Source organism: Haliaeetus leucocephalus, unplaced genomic scaffold (genome assembly GCF_000737465.1).
Source record: "Haliaeetus leucocephalus isolate CR32 unplaced genomic scaffold, Haliaeetus_leucocephalus-4.0 Scaffold656, whole genome shotgun sequence".
In the NCBI taxonomy this organism is placed as follows: Eukaryota; Metazoa; Chordata; class Aves; order Accipitriformes; family Accipitridae; genus Haliaeetus; species Haliaeetus leucocephalus.
Window position 1 is genome coordinate 10,360,371 of NW_010973092.1, and position 19,987 is coordinate 10,380,357.

General features: G+C 46.3%; 1 protein-coding gene across 1 annotated transcript in view; it reads left to right on the forward strand.

Moving 5' to 3' along the window:
• The window catches only part of NSD1 (nuclear receptor binding SET domain protein 1), a 44,563-nt gene that overhangs the window by 14,504 nt on the left and 10,072 nt on the right, over positions 1–19,987 (forward strand). Inside the window, exons 7-19 of the mRNA XM_010579029.1 lie at positions 617–686; positions 1,475–1,593; positions 6,469–6,612; positions 7,029–7,152; positions 7,716–7,916; positions 9,361–9,540; positions 9,873–10,029; positions 10,326–10,531; positions 11,125–11,237; positions 14,024–14,293; positions 15,644–15,760; positions 17,161–17,302; positions 17,758–17,864. Coding sequence (XP_010577331.1) covers positions 617–686; positions 1,475–1,593; positions 6,469–6,612; positions 7,029–7,152; positions 7,716–7,916; positions 9,361–9,540; positions 9,873–10,029; positions 10,326–10,531; positions 11,125–11,237; positions 14,024–14,293; positions 15,644–15,760; positions 17,161–17,302; positions 17,758–17,864 — 1,950 coding nt within the window. The remainder of the gene's footprint in view (positions 1–616; positions 687–1,474; positions 1,594–6,468; positions 6,613–7,028; positions 7,153–7,715; positions 7,917–9,360; positions 9,541–9,872; positions 10,030–10,325; positions 10,532–11,124; positions 11,238–14,023; positions 14,294–15,643; positions 15,761–17,160; positions 17,303–17,757; positions 17,865–19,987) is intronic.

The following is a 19,987-nucleotide window of genomic DNA, read 5'->3' on the forward strand; positions in this document are numbered from 1 at the left end:
GGCTTGAGTTGTATCACATGTAGTATACAGTGCTTGGTGCAGATTTTTAAAGAAAATGCTGCTCTTCTCCACTACATACTCAAAATATTCAGTGACATGGTTTGGAAAAAAGCAACTTGTAAAGAATTATTTCAGGTGGTGTACGTGCACAATACTTGTTGCCACTGTTTCTAAGGTTGATTATTAAGTTTTCCTCCTTTCTTTTTTCTCTGTGTGGCACAGTCTTAATGCAGTTATCATGTTTGCAGTAATGCAGAGGCCAAAGTATTTCAGTCTTAAGCTCTGTAAAAGTGTAAAGCCAGAAGAGAGTCTCTGTTCCCAGCAGCTTACAGGGTGTTAGCCTTTTTGGGACAGCTCAGGAAACAGCGGATGATGCTGGTGAGCACAAGACGCAACAGACTCGGTATTCCTCCCTGACCAGAGACTGACTTTTCCATATGCGATCTATCAAACACACACAAAACAAATGTTTTTTTTGTAAAGTCCCTGATCACTGATGAATTCATGACCTGAACTGTAAGTTACATGTTGCAGTCATTCGTAAAGGCTCTGAGTGGCTGAGGAACATGCATCTCTGATTTGCATCTGGTGACTTGAATCTCTTGTGTATTTGTAGGGCACTGGCCCTTCAGAGAGTGACAGCTCTGAGCTCTATTCACCAGCCCACTTCTCGGACCTGGGAGAAGGTAAGTGAAGGGAGGGCTGTGCGGGTAGACTGTTGATGACATTTGGATCAGTGCCTGTGTTTTTGTGTGTGTATGTGTGTGTGTGTGTGTAAGGGCTTATGTGTCCTGGGCTCTCAGAGGGTGCTTGCCTCAGCTAAAGCAGTGGCAGAAGAAAGAGGTACCGAGATTGTGTGCCCAAGGTACTGTTAATGTCTTTGATTTCCCTGTGGAAAGTGGAGATGGAGCGTTCATATTTCCATGAGAAGATGTTCGCTTCTCATTCATAGTCTAGGTGCTTGAAGAAAACTTGTCAGCATGGGTCCTGTACCAGTACGCTGTCTTTTGCCTGATGACATGCTGTGACCAGGCTCAATGGTGGCCGCCCTGTCCCATGGATGGTTGTGCAGTTGCATTGTACTCCCTCCCCATCTGCCTTTGTATCACATTGGTATCAACATGAGGTTTTGTTGCGGAGGGAGGAGGTAGTTATCAGCATTTGATTAGTAATGTAAGCTTTGTGTTGGTAGCATTTCTTCTTTTCTGCTGGTGTGGCTGCCTCAGGAAAGGCAGTGATATTGTTCAGCAGCCTAGCAAACAAAGCTTAAACCAGTAGGAATCGGTGGTCTTCCAATGGTTGCAGGACAGAGGGCAGACTGCCTGGAGGCTCGTATTGCCCCAGCCCTTATGCCCTCAAAGACAGTAGGACCCAGCCTGAAGCTCTCAGAAAGGGTGTAGAACTTGCTGGTGGCACCTGTAGCAAGGGAATTATTTGTGCATTTTCCTTGAGCGGTCTTTCTGTTGCATCCCAGCTTCTGAAAAGCTCTTGGAGAAGCAGCGGAAGCGGAAGAGACAGCGCCATACCTCTGCTGCAATGCATTCCAAGAAGGAGAGAATTGAGGAGGGGCTGGGGGAGACCCCACACTCTGAGGTACTGTTGGGTCTTCCTACATGTTGTCATCCCTATAACCTGTCTGCTACTTCCCAGGGCACTTTGCAGAGCCTAGGCCAGGTCGTCTTTGGTTGGCTGGCATGTCAGTTGGGAGCTTGTCCCACTGATGTAGTTGCTTGAGCTGGGGTTGAAGCTGAAGATACCACTTTAATTTAGTAGCTGTTTTGTGATGACTGCTTAACTCGGGCTCAGTTTTTAAGCTGCTACTCAGCTAATTCTCCAGGAGAGAGGCTATTCTGATCTGATGGAACCAGGTTTTGCCTGGCATCTTGCTTTGTACCTCAGAAGGTCCAACTGCTGTAAAAGGTCTTCTCTGGTGGTGGTGATAATCTTGCCCTTTTACACACCAGTATGAAGCACAAGCACTAGACTGTGGACTTCAACCCCTTCTTCCACTTGCACCTGCACACGAGGGTGAGCTAAGAACCACGTTGGAGGGGATGGGGGGACTGTATGTGACTGCTCACAGGAGCCTCTGATTACATTCTGCCATCCAGCAGAAAGGGATAATTGGGGTAACTCCCTTCTACTGCATCCCAGCAGCGTCGGCGTACAAATATCTCTGACAAGCACATTTTGCCTTTTAGGAATGAGCCAGGTATCATCAAGTGTAGGGGAAGCAAGACTTTTCCAGGGAGAGGCGGGACACCTCTGGGCCTCTCACCATCGCCTCTCACTTCCAGTGGCCCAGGTTCAGCAGCAGGCTGTTCTGTCAGGATAGTCAGTATGTATTTCAGGAGCCAATTATAGACATATATTGTTTTATTTGTTGTTGTTATGCAGCTTCCAGGAGAACACAAACCTCACACCACTTCGAGCAGTGCCAGCCACGTTGCTGCTACTGCTTTTTGAAGAGCATGTTTATGATGGGGGTGATAAAGTGGGGTAATACCCCTGGGCCGTGCAAGCCTTCCTGTGATGGTGCTGATGCTCTTTCTGAAGTGTGCTCATCTGGAATAATGTTTCAAGGAAGTCTGTACAATTATCTTTGCCAATGCTGGGGGGCAGTTAACACTGTCTGCTGTTAGGTACCCACTAAGAGACTGGCTCAGCTCTGAGCCACAAATTCTCTGAATCTTTTATAGTGAAGAAAAGAGGGTGCAATTCAGAGCAGCAAAGTAGCTAGGCCATGTCTCTGAAACCTGCACCCATCATTCACTGCAGAGGAAGCCCAGGGAGTCTTAACTGCCTCCAGCCTTAGACATCAGTGTTGAGTACCTGAAGTTAGGTATGGTAAACCATGCAAAAAAAAAAAAAAAAGGCAAGGCAATGCTTGGCACCTTTTGGCAGCATCCATTTCACTGTGATTGTGTCTCTTGAGCCACTGTGGTGAGAGTGTGCACCCCTTGGCTTAGGTGAGTGCATGGGTACTGGTGAGTGTTGGGGTGCTGTGGAGGTGTAATTGTGCTTTCACATGGAATTTGGACCACACTGGTGCCTAAGTGACTTTCCGGACACCAGGCAAGGAACTCCACTTTGTGCTGAATGGTGCTAGAAGAAATAGATGGTCTGATGATAATATTGCAGTGAAGCCTTGGATCCAGCTGCTTTCAGAGGAAAAGAGGGCAGAGAAAAGCTTGTCTGCCTGGGCTGAACTAAGCAGCTTTCTCTGTCCTTGCCTGTCTGTGGAGCTAGGAGTGCAAGTTTACAACATCAGGGCAGCAAGAGACTGAGAGAAGGGGATGGAAAATGCTGTTGAAATGGTTGTCAAGGTTGTGAGCCAAGGTCAGACTGTGCCAAAGAACAGGCCAGGCTTTGAGGATGTGCCAGATACAGCAGCAGAGATAGCTCTGGAAGAAGACCCAAGATGAGACACCTGCCCTCTAGAGGAGGTATGTAGTTTTGCAGGGCTTATGCTGGGTAGGGGAAGGAGGGGGAACAGTGTGACCGTTTCTTTTGAGTGATGGCCTTGAATGGCAATCCCCTTCTCCATGTTCACAAAGCACAAGTGTCTGGCCTTGCCCATCCTGCCTAGCTCTGACATTCCCTTCCGTATGCGGTTCTGGGAGCATTGATTAAAATAAGGATAAGATCCTGGCATGTGAAATGTGCAGATTGACTAGCTGTTTGCGGAACCAAATAGGATGGGTTTAGGCTGAAAGAGTAGGGCTAGAGCATACTGTGCCACACTGCATGCTGTGCCACAATGGGCAGTGTGGTCCCACTTGTTAAGGTAACATTGCCACTAGCAAATGCTTTCAGATCTGAGAAGGAAGTTGCTGGTTAATGTTATGTGACTCCTAGGTGCATTTTAGTCTCCCATTCCACCAACACATGAAACATGGCCATCAGGGTTCAAACCAATGAGTCCTAGCAGCCATGGTAGGAAACTGCCAGAAAGATGGAAAAACGAACCAGTTCTAAATCCCTCATACCTCTGTCTGTAGCAAATCTGAGTATGTCCCCTCCCTTCCAAAACACTATCTTGAAACCTCAGCTACAGCAGGAAGCTAGTGCCACTGACCACAGGACGGGTGGTGCTTGTTTACCAGCACCCTGCCCCTCCTGACAGGGACCTCAGTGACCATGAGAGGGGATGAGCTTACTTTGTGTCTTTAACACTGGGGCCCCAGCGTAAGCAGAAGCTATAGCTGATGTTGTTTGCCCATACCAGTAGCTGATTAACCCTGCTCTTGTTCTTTGTTACAGTGACCCCTGCAACCCTGAGGTCACTGCTGAGCTGAGCAGAAGAGGGAGCACCTATGTAGGAATAGGAGGACCTGAGCTGTAACCAGTCCTTGGAGCACTGGTCGCCTGTGCTGCTCCTGGAGCATTCCAGGAGCAAAAGCAAGTGTTTGGGCCAGAGGGCTGCCTTGCAGCAGACTACATAATTCCTAGCAGAAATACAGCTGCAGGAGCACAAGTATCATAGCGCTTAGCTTGACAAGATGCTATTGCGTATAGAGGCGAAGGTGGCTGTTGTGTTCTTAGATGGTGTTTTTGCCAATGCCATAGAGACCTTGCCCTTCCCTCTGCCAGGGCTGTGTCGTAGGGTGGCAGCAGCTTATGTGGTCTTTATCAGTATTCCCACAGGCTGCATCACTGCCAGCCTTCCAGTGAGACTGTGATGATAGTCTGTAAGGCTGTACACCGTAAGGTATGTTGGACTGGCAGTAGTTTGTAGCTGGGACTTTGCTTTTTTTTTTTGTGCTCAATAAAGGCAACTTACACCATTCATCTTTGTACCGTGTGCATTAATATACCATCAGTGCACTTGTGCATCGTTGCTCCACAGAACTGACATGGCTTTAAAATATCCCCTCATAAAACCATACTGTTACATTCAGGGCATGGCAGGGGGTGGGGACGACGACAACGGTGACAGGACCACTCAAAAAACAAAACAGGCAAAGGAAGCGTCATTATCTGACCAGAATACCAGCTCCAGGTTCTTCCAACCTTAAACTTTGGGAGACCTTTATGTCCTTGCTTTGCACAGACTAATAATGTGTTCAGAGGGCGTTCAGTTCAACTTACAAGCTTTGGTAGCACCACAACTCAGACTGATACTTTCCCATATAGAAAGTGGTGCAAAGCTCCCTCTTGTGATCATTAGCTGGACACCTGGCACCAGGCAGGCTTGAAGGTATGAGAGTGATGGCTGCTGCTCCTGCCAGCAATTTGAATTCTTCACAAGGTCTTTCAGGTGTACAGTTTGTATCTGGGCATGTACTGGGTATGGCTTGGTGACCCAAGGAGGAACTGGCAGCCCCATACTGAGATCACTCAGCTAACTGTTGTGATCTGGGATATTTAAAAAATGGCAGAGTCTTTAAAATGTTCTTGCTCAAAGCACTTAGCTAAAGGCATCACTTTGGTGCAGCATTAATGGCCCTTAAGGCACACCGGCTCTGGAGTGGCAGCTGGGGCTGGTGAGACCACTGAAGTGTTGTTTAGACTCTACCTGAGAGGCCTGGAAGCTGGCAGGATGGCGTTTCCTAGCTCTTAGTTGCCTGTCCTGACAAAAGTGAAGGCAGTGCTGCCATGTGCAGCTCCAGGACAGCAGTATCTTGTGGTAGAAACAAGTGTCTCTAGGATACCTGCTGCTCTCCTTCCCTCTGACAGTGTCTGAGCAGGTCCTGTGGCCACATTGGAAGGTGTCCTTCCACCTTGGGAAGCCTTATGGCAGGATCCCTGACTTGGCCCATGAGGATGCGGTTGGGCCTTTATCCTTTGAAACCCATCTTCTCGGCAGGATGCTCTTTCACCAGTAGATGTTACCATCACCCTAAGATGTTACAGTCAGTACTGTGATGCTCATACAGGACAGATGCTTATGAAAGACTCACTGCCCTAGGCAGGATCGTAGGGTAAATGCCCTGCTGCACTGTTCACTTTGGTGTTGTCCGGCTAGTTCATACTAATGCAGGCTTGAGTACCTGCGTGCCTGTATTTTACATGGGTTAGGACAAGCTGAGACAAGTGTGGGGAAAAGTCTGGCTCATTTGCTGGGTGACAGCTGCGATAAAAATTGTTTGAAGTTTTTCATTTGCATTTCCAGTACAAGTAGACATCAGCATGCAGGATGCTTTAGACTATTCCAGCCTACCTGATTTGTTTCTATGCAGGGCAGTACCTTTCTTCCTCAGCCATGACTCCTTCCTCAGAGAGAGTTATGCACAGGAACATAATTGTGTTGAGTGTGTATTTTTTAATGATCTAGTAAACTAAGACCTCTTTCCTTTCCTTTGCTTTCTTTTAAGTCTTTTTGTGGAACTCTGTGGGGGATGTTCTCTCCAGGGTGGGTAACACAGACCAACTGCCAAACCTGTTATGTGCTCGATGGCTGAATTTGTAGGTTGCAGGTCAGGACAGGAACTACTGATGGCCCTAATTCTGGATTTCTTTTTAAAGGGGGAGATATCAGTTCACGGGACCGCTGCAAGCCCCAAAGAGGGTAACGAAGAGGGGTCAGAGAACGACCATGGAGTGCCTTCGTCCAAAAAAATGCAGGGAGAGCGTGGTGGAGGAGCAGCTCTCAAGGAGAATGTGTGTCAGGTAGTGTCCTTGAAGAAATCTCCTTGAAACTTTACCGCTGTAAAGTGTTTTTGTGTAAGTTCTGGGACATGCTGGTGCCCCATGTAAGCCCAGGTAGCCTCAGGGTGCTTATTGTAGAATTAACCAGCTTTTCGTGCTCTTTCCTCTGCCATTGTGTCTTCCTGCTAAAGTTCACAGACCTTAGGGAGACATGACCAACGTAGGATTCATTTTAGCCGATGCATGGTAGTAAGGACTGGATGGCAAATGGCAGTGGTGGTGCACAAACCGCCTGCATTAACTGACACAAGGAAAACTTTGCATTTTTCCACAGGGGTCTCTGCTGGCAGTCCTGACCAGCACACAGGCTGTTGCTGTCTGGGATGAGTTGGGGAAGGAGGTTGCTCGGAGCTTACATTGTGCTTCTTTCCCTGCAGATCTGTGAGAAGCCAGGAGAATTGTTGCTGTGTGAGGCGCAGTGCTGTGGTGCTTTCCACCTGCAGTGCCTTGGGCTGTCCGAGATGCCAAAGGGCAAATTCATCTGCAATGAGTGTTCCACAGGTACTGCAGCTTTTGTGAGCGCAGGACAGGGTGCTTGCTGCGTGCTTACCTGGTGCTTCATTTTGCTGGAGTGATATGCCTGCGGTAGGGCTGCTAGCTAGCTCTCAGTTCTCTGATTATTGGTTTGATGTTTGATAATGAATTTCTAATTAACTGGTCTTACTGTTGATTCAGGTATGTGGGGTGCGAAGAAGTGAATGTCCAGGATCTGGTGGGAAGGAGAAGCGGAAATTCTTATATGGGACTAGGGAGAGAGGGCTGGTGGGGAGGATGAGTCTGGAGCCGACTGGAAAGGGGGGAATGTTGTAAGTAGGGTTGTTGATTTTTGTTTTTCTTCTTTTTTCCCTGGCCTGAAATCACAGCTATAATAATATTTTTTTTGATCTGGAGTTTTATTGTAGCTGCAGGCAAAACCAGCCTGCTGCAGAGACCTGTGCTTTGGAATTGGTACAGCAGGTTGGGAAGTTGTGCTGTGCTATGCTAATACGCAGCCTGGTGAAAGTGTCGGGTCTTCATTTAGCTCTTCAGTGTGACTGGTGTTGTGTTTGTTGCTCTTTCTCCAGGAGTCCATACCTGCTTTGTGTGCAAGAGCTGCGGGGAAGATGTAAAACGGTGCTTGCTGCCCCTCTGTGGGAAGTATTACCATGAAGCATGCATACAAAAGTATCCGCCCACAGTCATGCAGAACAAGGGCTTCCGATGCTCCCTGCACATATGCATGACTTGTCATGCTGCTAACCCAGCAAACATCTCTGCATCTAAAGGTACTGATATCTTCTAGGGGATGCCGTTAGAAGCTTTTCCTTTGTTACCTGTCCACTGTGTAGTTACCTCGTCCACTAGTTCTTCATGTTGATTTTCTGTCCTTGCTGCAGAGCTTGCTGTAGCGTTTGCTGAGGAATAGCTTCTCTCAGGGGAGTGGAAAAGGTGGTGTCGGTATGCGAGGTTGCTGCTCATCAGCACTCCTGATGGTCAGACATGGCAACTAAAATGTTCTTGTCTGTCCAGACGCTTGGATGCCTGCACGTCCAGCGATGCCACACGCCTCTCTGGGTTTTTGAATAAGTCTCTGGAGCTGTATAGACACTCTCATGTTTCTCCTACGTGCGTTTCGCTGTGCCAGTGCTGTAGACGCTGCCTGCTTAGCAGCACTGGCTATCAAGGCAATGGCATAGAGAGCAGCGTAGTAAAAACTATGATACTGTTCTAGTTCTCCTTTTTTTTAATAATGCAAATTCTTGTCTTGTAGTAGTGACACCCTTGGGCTAAGCTTCTCAGGCAAACATCTGTTTGAGCTGTTTGCAGCAGTACCTTGACCACTATCTCACATGACTAAACTTAAAACTTTCATGTGATAGCATTGTATATTTGCTTCTAAAGCTGCCTTCCATTAAACCCTTGGTATCTGAAGACAAGTGACAATAAGACAAGCTCTATTTTTATCCTCAGGGTCTATGTTAAAGTTGTCTTTTTTTCCCCCCACATATCAGTATTTGGTGTAGAAGACAATACTGAGGCCTAAAGCCCACAGCTGACCACTTCCCCACTGAACATTTGCATTGTGTTCCTCTGGCTGCTGCTTTTTGGTGGTCAGATTTACCCATTTCCTCCCACCTCTTCTCCCTCTTTATAGTCTCCTGTGAGGAACTGAAAACAGGCTCTCAAAAACCTTGGATAAATTAGGCCTGTAGGCAATTCTGAATTCTCCGTTCTGGAATTTCAGGGTAAAATCTGATAAAGTGGAGAGGCAAGTGCCTATGTTTTCAGAAGCTACGCGGATTGGTTTCATTATGTGCAGCTAAGCACTTGGAACACCTCCTGTGTAATTACTGTCTGAGCTGATTTACTAATTATTTGTGTATGATAGGAAGCAGTCCTAGTCTATGAACTCTTGAGCTGTTTCTGCACAGCATGCAGGAGGTTTTTCACTTCCAAGTAACACAATTTTATATATGCTATGTACAAATAGATATAAAAGATATTTATAATTTTATATATATATATATTGTTATATTAAATAATTTAATAGGAATCCAGTGAGTATGTCATGGATAGTCTATAAAAATTAAAGGTCAGTTTCCTTTTCCAAAGATCACTTATGGTTGCTCGTTTTGAGCTTAGGTATCAAATAGAGGCTAGTTTTGGCAGGAAACAAAAAGTCTTCCTCCTTTAGAGGTTCACTGTGTTCCCGCCATGTTCTGGTGGTAGGTCGCTTGATGCGCTGTGTGCGGTGTCCTGTTGCATACCACTCCAACGACTTCTGCCTTGCTGCTGGGTCCGTGGTCCTCGCCTCCAACAGCATCATCTGCCCCAATCACTTCACTGCACGGAGGGGCTGTCGCAACCATGAGCACGTCAACGTCAGCTGGTGCTTTGTCTGCTCGGAAGGTGAGACAGTCTGTGCAGGGTCCCCTGTCACCAAGGAATGCCCTGACAAGAAGTCATTAGAGCAGGCAGAAGCTTTGCCTGTCTAGAGCGTGCCGGTGAGAACTGCGGAGAACAGATTGCCTTCCTATCCGTCCCCATTTAAGTCCAACTTCAGGCTAGGGGTTTTTTTCAGATCCTTAGAAGGGCTCTTTTTGCAGCATGAGTGGGGCACAGCTTTTGAAAAGGGTTTGCAGAAGAGCATCATGCCCATTTGTCAGCTCTGTCTGTCTGGAAGTGTGGAGTCTAGGGCTTCTGCGCAGTGACTCTGATATTCCTCCTCCTTTTCTTTGCAGGGGGCAGCCTTTTATGCTGTGAGTCGTGCCCGGCTGCATTTCACCGTGAGTGTCTAAACATTGAGATGCCAGAGGGAAGCTGGTATTGTAATGATTGCAAGGCAGGCAAAAAGCCACACTACAAGGAAGTAGTCTGGGTGAAAGTTGGGCGCTACAGGTAGGTGAAGGTAGAACAGATTTGTCCTCATCCCTTCTTCATGCAGTGCTCGTGGTGATTGAGGTGAGAAGCTGCGTCCCTCTGCAGGGTACAGTGCAGCAGCCTCTGGCTTTTTTGCATGCATGTAGCAGCCGGTAAAATGCGTGCTTTCCTTCTCCAGTAGCCTCTTGTGTCCCCACCAGCCTTGCTGGTCGCCCTCACACACTTTTTCCCCATGTCCCCATGAAGTAGCATACTTCTAAGGTGGTTGGAAGTGGGGGAGCCAGAGGTTTCATCTGCCCTTCCCTGTGTTGCAGGTGGTGGCCAGCTGAGATTTGCCATCCTAGGACAATTCCTGTCAACATCCAGAAAATGAAACATGACATCGGTGAATTCCCTGTGCTGTTCTTCGGCTCCAAGGATTACCTGTGGACGCACCAGGCCCGTGTGTTCCCTTACATGGAGGGTGATGTCAGCAGCAAAGACAAGATGGGGAAGGGCGTGGATGGCATATACAAGAAAGGTAACTTGTCTTCATCCAGGGAGGTACATGTTCTTTTTCTCTTCATTCCCACTTGGAGAAGTGGCATTCTTGTAACAGAGAAAAATGTCTTAGAGCTGAAGTGAAATGAAATTTGTAGAATGAGCTGCTGCTTATCTATCATCCAGTGCACTCAGAATGTTCGTTGGTGTGACTCCCAGATGGGAAGACGGGTGTGCAGATCTTGAATGTTTCTCCAGCTCTGACATAGCTGCTCTAAATCTGAGTGATCAGCTGCTTTGTCAGCTTCCCTGTGTTTAATACGGTCAGTATCTGTCTATAAAAATGCAGTTGGTTGTTGTGAATGCAGCTGCCTGACACCTCTGCCCAAAAGCAGGCAAAGCTAGCAGGCAGTTTGGATGCTTCATCACCCATGGGCAGGTCCCTTACTGTAACTCTAGTAACTGCCCTACTGCATTAGCCTTTTCTTCACCTCACTCCAGTGAACGTCTGCCTCTGAAGTATGCAGCCAGGGAGGTTTGCTTGTGGAGCTGTTAGCACTGGGTAGACACTGGCAGCACAGCTCTGTGTGAGCAGAGGGAGTTCCTCATAACACAGCCTGTTCTCTCACTTAGCTCTTCAGGAAGCTGCAGTAAGATTTGAAGAGTTGAAGGCACAGAAAGAACTGAGACAGCTTCAGGAAGACAAAAAGAATGACAAGAAACCTCCTCCCTACAAACATATCAAGGTGAGGGCAAGTGGGAGGGGACAGGTACAGAAGAGAAGTCTTGAGCTGTCGGTGCAGATGATTTACAGGTATATAGAAAAATTTCTACTGTTTGGGCATCTGGCTGCATTTGAAGGTTACTTTGGTGCTCTTGGCATCTTCAGTCATCCTCCACAGAAAGGATTCACATATGCGCAGAGCTGTATGGAAGATAGACATCAGTAATAGAGGTACTCTGATTTACTGGAGCAGATCTGGACATCTCTGTGCTGTTCCATGTCAGTTGTGTGCTCTGAGGGGAGCGTCTCTCTACCTTGGGAACTTAAGGGAGAGTGCTAATAATATGCAATATGCTTAAGTACTGTGTGCTACTGATGGCAAGGTGGGCATCCCAGGTGGTGCAAGATAGGAGATGGTCAGGGTGCAGTGGAGCAGAGCTGCGTGGAGGATGGTAACCCACAGTATCTTGTTTCATCTCTGCTATTGTTTTATATCTCTATCAGTTGGTGACTGAACAGAAATACTAAAGCAGGTGTGTGTGCTGGAATATCAGGCCTTTTGCTGAGTTTTGGGGAACTCTTCATGTTTAGGGCTGTATTTTGAGATTGAATTGGAGCAGCCGTAGAAGTCCTACAGGATGGAGGTGACTTGAGACGAGAGCTGGGGCCAAGTGGGTGTATGTGCTTGAGATGTGGGTCCAGACTGATCAGAAACCCTGTGACTGAGGGACTGTGTTCTTTTTTTCATTGCCTCTGTCTGCTCCTTCCCTTTTTTACGTGACAGACTGTGAAAGCTTAACTGATTGCTGGCACTTTTTTTTTTTCTAGCTAGGATTTCTAGGCAGGCAGATATATCCTGCCTGAGTTACTGTACAGTGTAAAGAACACAACTGAATGCTGTGGCAGCAGTGTGGGCCAGGCAGCTTCAATGGGGGAAATACAGTTTCTCACTATAGTTATTTTTAAGCCTGTCTCTAGCCACAACATGAAGGAACTCTGGAAGCAGTTTGGAGCCTTTGAAATACCCCTTTAATATAAATAATAATAGTCATGGCCATTAGTCATGGCAGCTCTTCTGAGGTCTGGGTGCAAGCTGTTTGTTTCTGAAAGCAAAGCAGTTTGCAGGAGCATACAGTGAACTGGGGAAGGCTTTGGGGTGGAATGGCCAAAGCTGGCTGCATCTGCTCCCATCCTGGCCTTCTAAGGGGTTCAGCACCTCGGGGTCCATCCCAAGGAGTGCCAACATGAGAGGCTGCTGCAAAATACGCTTGGAATCCTTCATCACATCAGGGTTGTGGCTAGTCCAAGTGTCGTCCTGTTTTGGAGCTGGTTTGTACTAACAGTGCCTCGGGGAGTAGGGCAGGCCTGCTGGGTGGGCATGCATGCGTGCTAAGGGGCACCACACTTGGACACCATGGTCACTTGGGGTGGTGGTGCCAGACCCAGCAAGAGCACCTCTGTCTGCCTGGTGGTGGACGGTCCTAATCCTGTGAGACTCGTCACTCTTAATGAGATGATGAGCTAACAGTCTGAGAAAGAGATGGGAAGCAGCAGAGGAGTTATGAAGAAAGTTGGAGGTGGGAGGCCATGCTAGGAGGAAGGGGAGACTGTGTTGAAGAGATTAATCAGGGAGTTCTGAAGGGTTTGCTTTTAAACAAAAGAGGAGGATCAGGGCTAGGCCAGCCTCGGTGTCCTAGTTTCAGCTGGGATAGAGTTAACTGTCTTCTAGTAGCTGGTACGGTGCTATGTTGCTGGCTGGGGTGAGCAAGCGGCTGCAAGGTGCTTAGTTGCTGGCTGGGGTTAAACCACGACACTCGGGCAGGCTGCCAGTGTGGAAACTTTGCTCAGTAGGTGGGACTAAATAAATTGGAGTGGGGGGCTGAAATAGTTTCGCTAAATGATCCCCTCCTTTTGTGTTCTGGGAGAGGAAAGGGAGCTGATGGTATTGCTTACCTGGGCAAAGAACAGCAAGGAGCTTTTCTTCAGTATCTCTCTCAAAAGTCCTGACTCTCTGTTGCCTGCCTTTCAGCATTCGCAGCCTTTAACCAAAACCAAAGGACCCTGCTTATGCCACAGACATGCCAGTCGCTTCTCCACCTGTTGCTGCACTCTGCTTCCTTCTGGAGCGGTTTTTGGAGAGCTCCTTGGCTTAACTCTGAGCTCCTCTTTGGGCCTTCCAACCCCAGCCTTGTCTGGTTTTTCTTTCATTTACGTCTGCAGGACAGTTGGGTAGGGAGCTAACTGCTTGTGGCCTGGTGCATAGGTAGGCTCTCTGTACTCTGTCCTGCATGGGCATGTCCACTGGTTCTCATAGTAACAGCTGAGAGCAAAAACACAAGCTTGAAGATAACAGATTAAAAAAACAGGGCAGTAAGGAAAATATAAGGAAACGGACCTGACACTCAGAGACTGAAGAAGGTGCTGTTCCACGCGGAAAATGGTTTGGTGTCGGTCACAGGTATGGTGTGCACCCAATGAGAGTGCTGGGCCACCTGGGCTGGATGCAGGCACAGTGGTGATGGGAGGGGTGCACTTGGCAGCCTCTCCCTGCTCCAGGGTCACAGAATACACACTGCACCATGTGACACTAATGGGGGACCTGCATCCTCCTTAGCTCTTCCCTCTTAACTGTATATCTCTTGAAATTGTGTGCCCAGAAGTACATATGTGCTTGTACTTGTGTTCTTCTGCCCCTCGCTGTAACTAACTCACACTGCAGCCTGTCAGCTCGTAGGCAAGGGTTGAGTGTAGAAGTGACTATCGGGATAACCTGTTCTTAAGAGCTAACATCCTTTGTGTGCGTTCAAGGTGAACCGGCCGGTGGGGAAGGTTCAGATCTTCACTGCAGACTTGTCCGAGATACCACGTTGCAACTGCAAACCAACAGATGAAAACCCATGTGGCCTGGATTCCGAATGCATCAATCGCATGTTGCTCTATGAATGCCACCCCCTGGTCTGCCCTGCTGGGGAGCGCTGCCAGAACCAGTGCTTCTCCAAGCGGCAGTATCCTGAGGTACAAATTTTCCGCACGCTGGCACGAGGCTGGGGCTTGCAAGCCAAAACAGACATCAGAAAGGTAAGTACTCTGTTTCTGCATTTAATTTTCTCTTGCCACTTCTCTCTTAATCAGTGTTGGTTTCAATAGATTTGCAAAATCACCAACTTCCATAATTTGAAGAAGACTTCTTGCTGTAGAATGCTATGTAGGAAAGAAATGGATAAATTTAACTTTTCCAGTCCTGACAAGAATGCTTTAGCTCAGCTAACCAAGAAGATGGTTTGCATGTTGATGTTCCACAGGGTAAGAAAAAGATGATTGCTCAGTCTGTCTGCTCGTATGGATGATGGGCTTTGAGTACACCAGAACACTGCCCTGAAGACGATGCTGAGGATTTCCAGATAGGGAGCAGTGATTATACCTTCCCCCCATTCTTGAATAGCCAGGCTTTTCCAGCATAAGAATCTTGTATCAGAAACTGAAACCAGGGCTTGTCTCTTACAAAAGGATAATGTCTTGGAGATGGCTGTTATTATTGCTGAAACTGGTTATCTCCAGCTAAAACACTTGTATATACTTTTTTAAATCCAGGGAACAGTAGTTCTGTGGACACACATCTGTGCTGAATGAAGAAGGAAGAATGTTAAAGCAAAGAGAACCCCAAAGCTAAAAAAGGGTGAAGTGAAACAGAGGACGATTAGCATAGTAGGAGAAGAATGTCTGAAAAAGAAGTAGGGACGACATGCTACAGGGGAGGGCTTGATAGCAGAAGGAAGAATGTGAGTCCATACTGTTTAGGCTTTGCTGCCTGCTGTGATACAGGTTAAAGGATCTCTCTGCCATTCCCTGTGCCTGTTACATTTCACTTTCAACAGACAGTCTGGAAACAGCAAAACTCGGTTATTTAATGGAGGCACCTATTAGCCCCCATGGAGCAGAGCTGGGGTTCCTTCTGAGTGTTGAAGTACAGTCTCTGCAGTACTTCACTGCAGGGGAACTCCATGGATTCACTGCAGGAGCAGGTGCCCTAGGTGCATCATGCTGCTCGGTGTGGTTGGTTCCCAAAAGGATGTTTCCAGCTGGAATGCAGTTATGCAGTGCTTTGAGCTTTGCAGCAATGAACTGTTCTTGTGGTTTACTTTTATGCTGTCCCTGAATGTTAATTCCTTCTGTAGCACAAAGAATAGTCTGGTGGCCATTGTTGCTTTATTTAATGTATTTCAAGCTGTTTGTTGAGCGTATGAAACAGATGTACGATTCAGGGCTCCTAGTGAAGATTATAGGTCAAACTGGCTGCAAAGCACAGAGGAAGATTTTTATGAAATGGTTTCCACAAAGGAAACAGGAACTGTGTTTTAGCACAAAGGTGGATGTCCCTCCATCCTGGAGGGAATTTGTCTTATCAGCTTATTGTTTTCTCTCTGGCAGGGTGAATTTGTTAATGAGTATGTTGGGGAGCTAATTGATGAAGAGGAGTGCCGAGCCCGAATCCGCTATGCTCAGGAGCATGACATCACCAATTTCTACATGTTGACACTGGATAAGGTACGTGGAAGGAATTTCTTTTGCCAGGATCCTAGACAGAAGTAAAATGATTGCAAGCAAGTCATGACAGTGGTATTCTCCAGCAAGTAAAAAGATGCTAGGAGTTGCTGATGAGCTGATCTGCATTTGCACTGAAGAGAAGACCGAAAGAATGGATTTAACGTGCAGTAGAGAAGCTTCAGGTTGGATATTAGGATTAGGAGGAAAGTCTCAACCGACTTCTTTGGAGTTTATTCAGAAGAGGTAAGGCAGTTGTCTGAAGGCAATTGTCTGAGGATAGTAGATCCTGCTTCAGCATAACAGGGTGAATTTGGTAACCTTGGGTTCCTTCCTAGCAGCTGAACCCTGGAGAGTCCAGAACTGGGCTGGTATGTGCCAGAGAAGGCATCAGCCCTCAGATGTACAAGTATCAGGTGAAGTGAGACCTTCATTTAAGTTCAGATCCCAGTTCTTGCTGATTTAAGTACAGGGGTGGAGTTTGTTACACCCACAGACTCCTCCGTGGGTCCTGGAGGCCAGGTTGTTGGTATGAGCTCCTGGCTTTCAGAGGTAAGTAGTTTTGTTAGCTGCTTGTCACACTTTGTCACTCAACCTCAGAAAGATTAGAAGGAAATTGTGAAAACAGGCGTGGGAAGAAGCTGTCCAGCGTGGGACAGGGTAACAATGTGACTGCTTTCTAGCTCTCCCCTCTTCTTGCTAGAAATTCACACTGACCCTATCTTGTTCTCCTTGTCTGGCTGATGGGTGGAAGGCAGGGGCAAACCCAAGTGTTAGTATCTCCTGTTATTACAAATCCAAATCTCAGTTGCAGCTGCTTTCTCCGATGCGGTCTAACAAATGGTAGTGTGTTGTACAGAAGCATACCTCATATGTTATGTACTGTTCCTGTTTTCCTTCTATACATTGACTTAACAAGAAACAGGAACTGGTATTTTGCTTTTGAGCAGACGTCGGAGTCTGGAACCACAAGTGCTGCCTTGGAAATGTGCTTAGTGTAGTGTTTATCCAGTACTGAAACCACAAGGAGAGCTAACTTCCCAGAAAGCAGCAGTAGCATTTTCCTGGCTGTTCAGGAGCCTGTGTCTTTGAAGAGGAAGATGATGTTGTGCAGGAGACTGTACTGCTATATGATCTGCCAGCCATGACCAGAGAAATCAGTGTGTGGAAACTGATTGGGTGTCTGTCGATTGTCCGGGCAACACAGTGACACCTGTCCCTTACACTTGGTTAAAACACATGTACAAACACGGTGCTTTGCACGTGTCATCAGATGCCTCCATTGTCATACTTTTCACTACTGATTAATGCTTTCCTAGTATACTGGTACCTGTGCTGCAATAGCTTGAGCAGGAAATGACAGTTTATTAATGTGTTTTTCTGGGTATTTTTTGCAATTCCAGGATCGAATCATTGATGCTGGGCCAAAGGGCAATTACGCTCGGTTCATGAACCATTGCTGCCAGCCAAACTGTGAGACTCAGAAATGGTGTGTGAATGGCGATACTCGGGTCGGGCTCTTCGCAATTGTAAATATCAAAGCTGGTAAGGAACCCCACTCTGTCAGTACCTGCAGTTAAAAGCGTGGGAGTGTTTCTCTAAGGAAAGGGGAGGGTTTGTAGCTTCTTGGGAAGATACTTAATTTTTGTTTTCATGTAGACAGTCATGAGACTTAACACCAGCATTGACATAATGAAACACATACATCCATGATATAAATGGAGGTTCATACTCTAATTTACAGGGTCAAGAAATGGAACTAAGCATGCTACAGTGTGGGGTTGAATGCTCTTTTTGGCTGTAGTATGTGATAGGAGTGTAGGGTTGCAATGAATTTTCAATCCACACAGGTCTATGGGTAAATTAATAGTTGGTATCCTTGTATAGTTGTGACAGTCATTTGTGTTATTATATTTCAAAAGTGCTTTTACTTCAGCAGTAAGATGTTCTGCTCCATAATTCATTACAACTTGCTTGGTTTTGATCTGCTTTTGTGCCAGGGACTGAGCTGACTTTCAACTACAATCTGGAGTGTTTGGGAAATGGAAAGACTGTTTGTAAATGTGGTGCCCCAAATTGCAGTGGCTTCCTAGGAGTACGGCCAAAGGTATGATGCCTCCTTTAAGCTTTTGTTCTTCCAAATTATCCCTTTGCATAGATGTGTATAATTTGTTGCAGAGATCTCAGGAAAGGTAATCTAGTTTCAGTGTGGCCATGAAAGCACTGCTTGAAATGAGTTGAACATCCAAGTTTCCATTCTGAGAGTGCAGATCTTAGACGTGAATTATTAGAGTTGCTATAAATAATGACAGGAAATTGTATTTTACAACAAAAAAGTAAATGAAAGATTTTTTTCAGAATTTTCTGCTTACTAGCATGACAATTTCCATCACATTAGAGGGGCAAGGGACAGGCATGGGAAGGGCTTCCATTGTATAACCAAGAAACCACAGCTCAGCCCATTTTCCAAAGTAAAGGCCTGAGTAAATTGTGAGCATGCATGGAAGGCCAGCAAACTCACATTCCTTCAGACTTGGAGTTGCTTTAGAGCCAGACTATATCACCATCTTTGCTGCAATAAGAAAGTTCCTGGTTTTTTCTCCTTTTGGTTAAGCAACTGAAGTGCACGCATCAGACAGGAATAAGAAATTTGCCATATCTGAAGTAGAAAAATCACTAGCTTTTAGAACTCACTGACTTTTGAGAGCTTCATGTTGTAACTGTAATGTTGCAGTAACAGAAATTGATTTCAGTTACCTTCTTGTGTGAGCTGGTTCTCACTGGGAAAAGGAAATAACAGGAGCAGTTGGCTGAATTCCCAGCTGTCACCAGCTAAATCTATGTCTCAGCTGTTGGTTTGTTTCAAGAGCTTCACCAAATCAGTGTGTAATCCCTCTGCTCTGGCATGTGGATACTGGCGGCTTACTTACCCACAGTTAAGGGTTAAAAGCTCCAGTAGCACAGTTGTTAAGCCCCATCAATATGTAGGGAAGGTTTTGTGAATTCTCTAGAGAGCTTAGTTCTGCAGAAAAATTAACTTATGATTAAAAAAACTTTGTCTTCAGAAGTTGACAGGTGAGGTGAATTACACATCTGATGTATTTAGTTCTTTTTTGGGCTGCGATTTAAAGTTAATTGATTTTCTGCTGCTCCTGTGTTATACATGGCTTGACTGTCATTTTTTGCCCTGGAATTGCAGGATGCATGATGGAAATGGGAGAAAGGTGCCCTTTAGTTGGCATTAATGTTCCATTGTGATGCCTGAGGTGACTCATTCCATCATGATGAGATGGGCTAAAAAACAATACGCAAGAAAACAGTACCTTGGGGTTTGTTTGTTTTGGATTTTTTTTGTTGTTTTGTTTTTTGTTTTTTTTTTTTTTAATTCATCCCACAGTAGATGCATTTTTAAGCTTCCTGAAGATACAGCAAGACAAAACTTCGCTGATTATGTTCAAGTTCACGCTTAAAAGTGACCTTTCTAACTGGGAGTGTGGAAGAATGTTTGGGAGTCTATTGTGCTGCAGTGAGCAAGTGGGAATCGCTTAGTCCAGCTGTTAGACCTTGCTTGGACATTCAAATTAACTGTGAAAGGTTTTTCTTGTTCTCTTTGTAATTAGCTAGCCGACGTACTAGGGGCTGAGAATAGGTGGAACGGTTTAGGTGGAGTGATTTCACTGCCTGCATTTTCAATGATAAGAAGGGCCTGACTCGTCCCCATTGTCAATGGGAATGATGGTATGAAAACAGAAATATCCACATGTGAAGGGGAAGGAAACAATCAAGAGATGTAACTCCCTAGTGGCAGGACAGCTGGATAACCACCGCTGCTGAATTCTGAAATTGTAGGTCTGGAGACAAAGGTCTTTAAATGTTTTGGTGCTCTTGTTTTTAATCTTGCTAGGAGAGTGATGAAAATAGTGTCCAATATTTATGCAGAATAAAGGATGCAAAAATCGCCTTGTAGGCATCATCTCAGCACACAGAGATGTTCTACGTGGAGAACACGTATTTTGACATGAAGATATGTGGAAAATGGCATAAAATGTAGCTCATGTCTGTTTAGATAAACTAAACTGATAGTGCTTTGATAAGGTCACTGACTGGGGACAGGAAGCATCATCTTTGTGGAGTTGAGTGTTTGGTACAATGGGGGGCTTAGCCTGGAGAGGATCTGTGCTAGGGGGTTAGGAGTGCTCTGAGGACCTGGCTTGAAATGGGGGAGGCGGA